General features: G+C 41.4%; 1 protein-coding gene across 1 annotated transcript; it reads left to right on the top strand.

Moving 5' to 3' along the window:
- Nucleotides 1–216: 216 nt before the first annotated feature.
- On the top strand, nucleotides 217–4,315 carry LOC118515249 (the record flags this gene model as incomplete). Its single annotated transcript, XM_036061931.1, has 1 exon — nucleotides 217–4,315. A coding segment is annotated over exon 1 (4,099 nt), but the record flags the coding sequence as incomplete, so codon positions are not given.
- Nucleotides 4,316–10,086: the final 5,771 nt, after the last annotated feature.

Below are 10,086 nucleotides of genomic sequence, written 5' to 3'. Positions count from 1 at the left end.
CGCCAACCCTCCAGCTGTCGCCATCTTCATCCAGCACCACCATTGTCATCGAATGAACTATCTGACGAATTAGTTCCACAGCGGCGCTCATCCAGCGAGGGGTTACAACCGTCAGCCCACCAGGTGGAGCCGCACTGCAAGCAGTTTCCGAATTCGTCATCGGTGTTTGTGCATCAGTGTGTATTTTCGTCATCAGTGCTAGTGCAGTGAAACGTCATGCCAGTGACACGTGCGTCGACAAAGGACATGGACACCGTGGAGTTATCGGGAGCAGAAACTGCAGTAATGCAGCAACCAGAAGTGTCCATGCAAGTGCAAGTGTTGCGCATCAAGTTGAAGGTCGTGCATAAAAGGCTGATCAACATGCAGACCGATCCAACACTTGCACAAGTGCAATCCAAAATGCTGGAAGAGCTGAAGGCTGAACAACATACACTGCTGAATCAACTCATCGAGCAGCTACCGTATGATTTGGACAAGGACATCGCTGAGGACGAAGTGTTCCAGGCCGAATATTTGGTGAAAGCGGCATCTCTTCAGAGCATGGACGTCAAGCCTCCGCCGGTGGCAGCACAACTCGTAATGCCGCAACACCGTCTCCACATCCCGATGCCTGCGTTCGACGGTAGCTACGAACAGTGGCCAAAGTTCAAGGCTATGTTCCAGGACATCATGAGCCGAGCCAATGAGTCTGATGCTGTGAAACTTCATCATTTGAACAAGGCGTTGACAGGAAAGGCTGCCGGCATAATCAACGCCTCAATGATGAACAGCAACAACTTCGAGAGTGTATGGGAGATCTTAGTCCAGCGGTTCGAGAACCCCCGGTTGATCGTCGACAAACACATCGCCGGGTTGTTACACCTCAAGGCGCTACCCCGAGAGTCTGCAAAGGATCTTCGTCACCTTGCCGAGACTTGTAAGGCGCATGTTGACGGTCTCATCTTCATGGAGAAGCCCATCGACGGAACCAGCAACCTCATCATCACCCACATTCTGTCATCGTGCCTAGATGCGGAAACTCGGAAGTTGTGGGAACGCTCGTTAAAGCATGGAGAGTTTCCTGAGCTGTACAAAACTCTTGAGTTCATCACTCGGCAGACGGAAGTGTTGGAAAGCTGTGCAACGAAGGAGCCTCAACAACGACAACCGTCGGGAAAACCAGCGAGCACCAAGGCATTTGTGTCATCGACTCCGAACCCTCCGCAGCTCTGTTGCGCTTTGTGTAAGCAGCAACATCCATTACACAAGTGCCCCACGTTTTTAATACTGACGACTACGGATAAGATCGAGAAGCTGAAAACATTGAACCGCTGCTTCAACTGTTTTGGTACCGGACATGCAGTTTCTAAATGTCCCTCACCATGGTCGTGTCGTCACTGCAAGGGCAGGCATCACACGTTGATTCATGTGGAGAACTCACGTGTAACACCTGGTCCATCACCTGTTACTGGAAGACAATCTACAACCGCTACGACAACATTAACCACAGTTGTGTCATCCACTGTGTTGCTTTCGACGGCAATGCTCAACATCACCGACAGCGCAGGAGTCACCCATCCGGCACGTGTTCTTCTGGACAGCGGAGCACAATCCAGCTTCATCACTGGCAGGCTAGCCCAATTCCTATGTTTACCACGCAAATTGGTAAACATTCCCTTGTCAGGGATTGGTGGCAGCGCAGGATCGAACGTGCGACACACCGTGACTACTACCATTCATTCCCGATGCTCCAGTTACAATGCAACGGTGGAAATGTTAGTGCTTCCCAAACTGACGGTGGAAATGCCACGACAGTACATCAACATCAGCCACTGGAGTATTCCTGAAGCATGTGTTCTGGCTGACCCGTCGTTCAACAACCCAGCGCCTATCGACCTGATACTGGGAGCATCACTCTTCTACGAGATCCTGAGGACCGGACGGCTATCGTTGGGTGACAACATGCCAACGCTCCAAGAAACCGAATTTGGTTGGGTTGTCAGCGGAAACACCATCATCGAGGAACCATTGTCATCTTCAATGTGTGCAGTCGTCACGCACACCAACGAGCTTGACTCTTTGATGAAGAGATTCTTCGAACTAGAAGAGGTGAGCGGCACACCAAGCTGGAGCAACGAAGAACGTGCGTGTGAGGAGCATTATACAGCGACAACTACCACAGACATCAACGGTCGATACGTGGTTCGACTTCCCCGGAAAGCCGAAATGATCGGCAAACTTGGGGACTCAAAGACCAGCGCACTAAGAAGGTTCTTAGCAATAGAACGACGACTTCAAAGAGAACCGGAAACTCAACAAGCCTATGTTGATTTCATGAACGAGTACCTTCGCTTAGGTCATATGAGCAAGGTGGCAGCCACATCGATGGACGCTGAGACGTTCTATCTACCTCATCATCCGGTCTTCAAAGCCGACAGCACCACTACCAAGTGCCGTGTCGTCTTTGACGCATCGAGCAAATCATCAACGGGAGTATCATTGAATGATACGTTAATGGTCGGGCCGACCATTCAACAGGATGCTACCTCCATTTTGCTGCGGTTCCGTACAAGGGCTGTTGCCCTCACAGCAGACGTGGCTAAAATGTACCGGCAGGTTTTGGTACATCCCACCGATCGATCCCTGCAACGCATCCTGTGGCGGAATTCACCAAACGAGCCCATCGAGGAGTATGAGCTCAACACCGTGACGTATGGGACAGCATCTGCACCGTTCCTGGCAGTACGATCATTACAACAAACGGTAGAAGATCATGGGAAGGAATATCCGGCTGCAGCTGCGCGATCCTGTGACTTCTACGTGGATGATTTCGTGTCTGGAAGTGATTCGCCGGCAGAGGCTGAATCCCTACAAGTACAAACGGCAGAATTGTACGCGAAGACGGGGTTCGAGCTACGAAAATGGGCTTCCAACAAGCCATCCGTGCTACAGCATGTGGACCAACAGCAGTTAGCAGCCACTCCATCTGCTGAATCGGGAGCCGAAGGAGTTCTGGCAACTCTTGGTTTAGTTTGGGACTCATCTTCCGACAACATGAGTTTCAAAATCAACGCGCCCTACGTTATTGGGCCAATAACGAAGCGGAAGGTCCTTTCTTGCATCGCCAGGATCTACGATCCTTTGGGAATTGTTGACCCAGTGAAAGCCATGGCGAAGCAATTCCTCCAACGTATCTGGACTCTTCAGACGGACCAGCAACATCCCTGGGGATGGGACGACGAACTACCGCATCACCTTCAAGGACAATGGATCAACTTCCACAACCAATTGATCCATCTACAGGAGCTACACATTCCTCGTGTAGCAATTGGACCTGACAGCATCTCTAGCCAATTCCATTTCTTTTGCGACGCGTCAGAAAAGGGATATGGAGCATGCTGTTACATCAGGAGCTGCAACGAACAGGGAGTCGTCACGATTCAACTGTTCGCCTCGAAGACGAAAGTGACACCAATAAGCAGCAAGCACTCCATCGCCCGACTGGAATTGTGCGCAGCACAATTAGCCAGCTGGCTTTACAATCGTGTGAAGTCAGCTGTCGAGTTGCAAGCTCCAGCTACATTTTGGACGGATTCAACCACCGTGGTGCATTGGCTACGAGGATCACCAAGCTGCTGGAAGCCGTTCGTCGCCAATCGTGTCTCGCAAGTGCAACAGCTTACAACTGGTTGTGCTTGGCGACACATTGCTGGAATAGACAACCCAGCGGACCTTGCATCACGCGGCTGCCTGAGTAAGGAGCTCCTCAACAATCCGTTATGGTGGCAGGGCCCACCATGGCTAAATCAACCGGAAGAGCAATGGCCGGAATCATCGATATCGTCATTTGACGACGACGCTGCCGCAGAAAGACGCGCCTCTACAGTGGCCTGTGCAGTTGTCGAGAAACCGCACCATCGCGTCTTCACGTTATACTCATCGTTCTCGAAGCTCAGAAGAATGATGGCGTATTGGGTTCAATACTTCAACCGTTGTTCAAAACGTCGATCGTATACTGGCCCTGGTATCACGACAGCAGACCTGAAGGAAGCAGAGGAAGTAATGTGCCGATTAGCGCAGAGGGATTATTTCACACAAGAAATAAGAGCACTACAACGGAAGGAATCAATTTCTTCGTCATCGAAGCTGAAGTGGCTGCATCCGCAGCTGGGAGCAGACGGCATCATTCGTGTTGGTGGCAGGCTTAGCAACGCATTGCTATCAGAGGACACCAAACATCCTATCGTGGTTCCCAACGGACATCCGTTAGCCCATCTGCTGATGGATCATTTCCACAAGACGCTGCTACATGCGGGACCACAGCTGATGCTGAGTACGAGCCGACAACGATATTGGATCTTGGGCGGCAGAAACCACGCGAGAAGGACTTATCATCAGTGCCTCACCTGTTTCCGTGCCCGTCCTATCTCATCAGAGACACTAATGGCAGATCTCCCTTCGACGAGAGTGACTTCCAACCGACCTTTTTCAATCACGGGGATTGATTACTGCGGTCCAGTTTTTGTGAAAGGCGCATACCGGCGAGCAGTTGCTACAAAGGCATATGTAGCCATCTTCGTGTGTTTCGCCACTCGTGCAATTCACATCGAACTTGTTTCCAACTTGACGACGGAAGCATTCATCTCAGCGTTACGTCGATTCGTGGCACGCCGTGGACTTCCAGCAGAGTTGCATTCAGATAATGCAACAAACTTCAAGGGAGCAAGCAACCAGCTAAATGAAGTCTACAAGCTGTTGCATTCATCACATCATCAAAGGAGCATCCGGACATGGACCTTGGACAGGAGGATTACGTGGCACTTCATTCCACCGCGAGCTCCCCATTTCGGTGGGCTTTGGGAGGCGGCTGTGCGCTCGATGAAACACCACCTAGTACGAGTTGTAGGCAAAACGTCTCTCTCCTTCGAAGACATGGCGACGCTGCTGACCGAAATTGAGTCATGCCTCAATTCTCGGCCATTAACACCGCTGACCGATGACCCCACTGACGTGACTGCCCTTACACCCGGACATTTCCTGGTTGGATCGCACCTCCAACATGTTCCAGATGCCGAGACAGCGGGCGTTCCTGAAAATCGGTTGACACATTGGCGACATGTTCAACAACTAATGCGTCACTTCTGGAACCGATGGCATAAGGAGTACTTACAGCAACTCCAACCGCGTTCGAAATGGTATAAGGATGATGAAAGGGCTATCGTTCCAGGTACGTTAGTGATCATCAAGGAAGATAATGTACCACCACTTTCTTGGCTGTTAGCACGAGTAGTTGAGGTCCATCCTGGAAAGGATGGAAAGGCTAGGGTATTTACACTGCAAACCAGTACCAAGACTAAGGTAGTTAGGCCTCGCGTAAAGCTATGCGTTATACCCACGGCAGTAGGAAATTATTGAAATTTCTCAATTTCAAGGTGGCAGGATGTTCGAGATTTAACGCGCCTAAAGTTAGACCGCCCGCATTACACCGGGGTTGTTTAAACACGAGTCGCGCCATCTATGGTGCGATTAGGGAACCATAAAGAACCTGAATGTAATTTACTAAACATCGCTAGTACAGCACGGCTGCTTCGAGCGACTATGTGAAAATAAAATGCGATTCAGGGGAGACGGAGACAAACGGCAAAGAGCTTAGGAGTTGAAATTTATTTCGCATCCCAAGGTAGTCCAGCTAAAGAATCCTCTGAAGGTCCTTGACGGGCAACCAACATTGGACACTCTCTAGCGCTCTCCGACCCCACCTTGAGCTCGAGCTACATCTTCCTTCTCCTTCCCTTCTGGTGTTGACCTGTTCGGCATTGTCCAACGGTCTTCATCATTCCCTTCCACTCCTGGTGTGTGACCAGTTCGGCATTGTCCAACGGTTCTCACCATTCCTTTCCCCCCTTGGCACGAGGCCTGCTTGGTTTCACCATCAACTCGTGCCATTCCTTCCCCAGCAGTGGATCTGTTCGGCAGTGTCCAACGGTCGCTGCTGATTCTCTCCCGGTACCGGTCCACCACCACCAAAGGCCGTACTGTCTATCCTTTTCCTTCCCCCTCCCGGAGTAGGCCGTACCCTACATAACACGAAAAATAAGACACTTTCAGGGTTAATACATTGAAAAAGTGCTATTTTTCACAATTTTAACAGTATTTACACGTAAAATAAGACACTTTCAGGCTAAATACATTGAAAAAGTGCTATTTTTCACAATTTTAACAGTTTTAACACGTAAAATAAGACACTTTCAGGCTAAATACATTGAAAAAGTGCTATTTTTCACAATTTTAACAGTATTTACACGTAAAATAAGACACTTACAGGCTTAATACATTGAAAAAGTGCTATTTTTCACAATTTTACAAGTATTTACACGTCAAATAAGACACTTTCAGGCTAATTTCATTGAAAAAGTGCTATTTTTCACAATTTTACAAGTATTTACACGTAAAATAAGACACTTACAGGCTTAATACATTGAAAAAGTGCTATTTTTCACAATTTTACAAGTATTTACACGTCAAATAAGACACTTTCAGGCTAATTTCATTGAAAAAGTGCTATTTTTCACAATTTTACAAGTATTTACACGTAAAGTAAGACACTTTCAGGCTAATTTCATTGAAAAAGTGCTATTTTTCACAATTTTACAAGTATTTACACGTAAAATAAGACACTTTCAGGCTAAATACATTGAAAAAGTGCTATTTTTCACAATTTTAACAGTATTTACACGTAAAATAAGACACTTACAGGCTTAATACATTGAAAAAGTGCTATTTTTCACAATTTTAACAGTATTTACACGTAAAATAAGACACTTACAGGCTTAATACATTGAAAAAGTGCTATTTTTCACAATTTTACAAGTATTTACACGTCAAATAAGACACTTTCAGGCTAATTTCATTGAAAAAGTGCTATTTTTCACAATTTTACAAGTATTTACACGTAAAATAAGACACTTTCAGGGTTAATACATTGAAAAAGTGCTATTTTTCACAATTTTAACAGTTTTAACACGTAAAATAAGACACTTTCAGGCTAAATACATTGAAAAAGTGCTATTTTTCACAATTTTAACAGTATTTACACGTAAAATAAGACACTTACAGGCTTAATACATTGAAAAAGTGCTATTTTTCACAATTTTACAAGTATTTACACGTCAAATAAGACACTTTCAGGCTAATTTCATTGAAAAAGTGCTATTTTTCACAATTTTACAAGTATTTACACGTAAAATAAGACACTTTCAGGGTTAATACATTGAAAAAGTGCTATTTTTCACAATTTTACAAGTATTTACACGTCAAATAAGACACTTTCAGGCTAATTTCATTGAAAAAGTGCTATTTTTCACAATTTTACAAGTATTTACACGTAAAGTAAGACACTTTCAGGCTAATTTCATTGAAAAAGTGCTATTTTTCACAATTTTACAAGTATTTACACGTAAAATAAGACACTTTCAGGCTAAATACATTGAAAAAGTGCTATTTTTCACAATTTTAACAGTATTTACACGTAAAATAAGACACTTACAGGCTTAATACATTGAAAAAGTGCTATTTTTCACAATTTTACAAGTATTTACACGTCAAATAAGACACTTTCAGGCTAATTTCATTGAAAAAGTGCTATTTTTCACAATTTTACAAGTATTTACACGTAAAATAAGACACTTTCAGGCTAATTTCATTGAAAAAGTGCTATTTTTCACAATTTTACAAGTATTTACACGTAAAATAAGACACTTTCAGGGTTAATACATTGAAAAAGTGCTATTTTTCACAATTTTACAAGTATTTACACGTCAAATAAGACACTTTCAGGCTAATTTCATTGAAAAGGTGCTATTTTTCACAATTTTAACAGTATTTACACGTAAACTAAGACACTTTCAGGCTAAATACATTGAAAAAGTGCTATTTTTAACAATTTTACAAGTATTTACACGTCAAATAAGACACTTTCAGGCTAATTTCATTGAAAAAGTGCTATTTTTCACAATTTTACAAGTATTTACACGTAAAGTAAGACACTTTCAGGCTAATTTCATTGAAAAAGTGCTATTTTTCACAATTTTACAAGTATTTACACGTAAAATAAGACACTTTCAGGCTAAATACATTGAAAAAGTGCTATTTTTCACAATTTTAACAGTATTTACACGTAAAATAAGACACTTACAGGCTTAATACATTGAAAAAGTGCTATTTTTCACAATTTTACAAGTATTTACACGTCAAATAAGACACTTTCAGGCTAATTTCATTGAAAAAGTGCTATTTTTCACAATTTTACAAGTATTTACACGTAAAATAAGACACTTTCAGGCTAATTTCATTGAAAAGGTGCTATTTTTCACAATTTTAACAGTATTTACACGTAAAATAAGACACTTTCAGGCTAAATACATTGAAAAAGTGCTATTTTTAACAATTTTACAAGTATTTACACGTCAAATAAGACACTTTCAGGCTAATTTCATTGAAAAAGTGCTATTTTTCACAATTTTACAAGTATTTACACGTAAAATAAGACACTTTCAGGGTTAATACATTGAAAAAGTGCTATTTTTCACAATTTTACAAGTATTTACACGTCAAATAAGACACTTTCAGGCTAATTTCATTGAAAAAGTGCTATTTTTCACAATTTTACAAGTATTTACACGTAAAATAAGACACTTTCAGGCTAATTTCATTGAAAAAGTGCTATTTTTCACAATTTTACAAGTATTTACACGTAAAATAAGACACTTTCAGGCTAATTTCATTGAAAAGGTGCTATTTTTCACAATTTTAACAGTATTTACACGTAAAATAAGACACTTTCAGGCTAAATACATTGAAAAAGTGCTATTTTTAACAATTTTACAAGTATTTACACGTCAAATAAGACACTTTCAGGCTAATTTCATTGAAAAAGTGCTATTTTTCACAATTTTACAAGTATTTACACGTAAAATAAGACACTTTCAGGCTAATTTCATTGAAAAGGTGCTATTTTTCACAATTTTAACAGTATTTACACGTAAAATAAGACACTTTCAGGCTAAATACATTGAAAAAGTGCTATTTTTAACAATTTTACAAGTATTTACACGTCAAATAAGACACTTTCAGGCTAATTTCATTGAAAAAGTGCTATTTTTCACAATTTTACAAGTATTTACACGTAAAATAAGACACTTTCAGGCTAAATACATTGAAAAAGTGCTATTTTTCACAATTTTAACAGTATTTACACGTAAAATAAGACACTTACAGGCTTAATACATTGAAAAAGTGCTATTTTTCACAATTTTACAAGTATTTACACGTCAAATAAGACACTTTCAGGCTAATTTCATTGAAAAAGTGCTATTTTTCACAATTTTACAAGTATTTACACGTAAAATAAGACACTTTCAGGCTAATTTCATTGAAAAGGTGCTATTTTTCACAATTTTAACAGTATTTACACGTAAAATAAGACACTTTCAGGCTAAATACATTGAAAAAGTGCTATTTTTAACAATTTTACAAGTATTTACACGTCAAATAAGACACTTTCAGGCTAATTTCATTGAAAAAGTGCTATTTTTCACAATTTTACAAGTATTTACACGTAAAATAAGACACTTTCAGGGTTAATACATTGAAAAAGTGCTATTTTTCACAATTTTACAAGTATTTACACGTCAAATAAGACACTTTCAGGCTAATTTCATTGAAAAAGTGCTATTTTTCACAATTTTACAAGTATTTACACGTAAAATAAGACACTTTCAGGCTAATTTCATTGAAAAGGTGCTATTTTTCACAATTTTAACAGTATTTACACGTAAACTAAGACACTTTCAGGCTAAATACATTGAAAAAGTGCTATTTTTAACAATTTTACAAGTATTTACACGTCAAATAAGACACTTTCAGGCTAATTTCATTGAAAAAGTGCTATTTTTCACAATTTTACAAGTATTTACACGTAAAATAAGACACTTTCAGGCTAATTTCATTGAAAAGGTGCTATTTTTCACAATTTTAACAGTATTTACACGTAAAATAAGACACTTTCAGGCTAAATACATTGAAAAAGTGCTATTTTTAACAATT

This window comes from Anopheles stephensi, unplaced genomic scaffold (assembly GCF_013141755.1).
Source record: "Anopheles stephensi strain Indian unplaced genomic scaffold, UCI_ANSTEP_V1.0 ucontig116, whole genome shotgun sequence".
NCBI lineage: Eukaryota > Metazoa > Arthropoda > Insecta > Diptera > Culicidae > Anopheles > Anopheles stephensi.
This window is presented reverse-complemented; position numbering and strand designations above follow the sequence as displayed.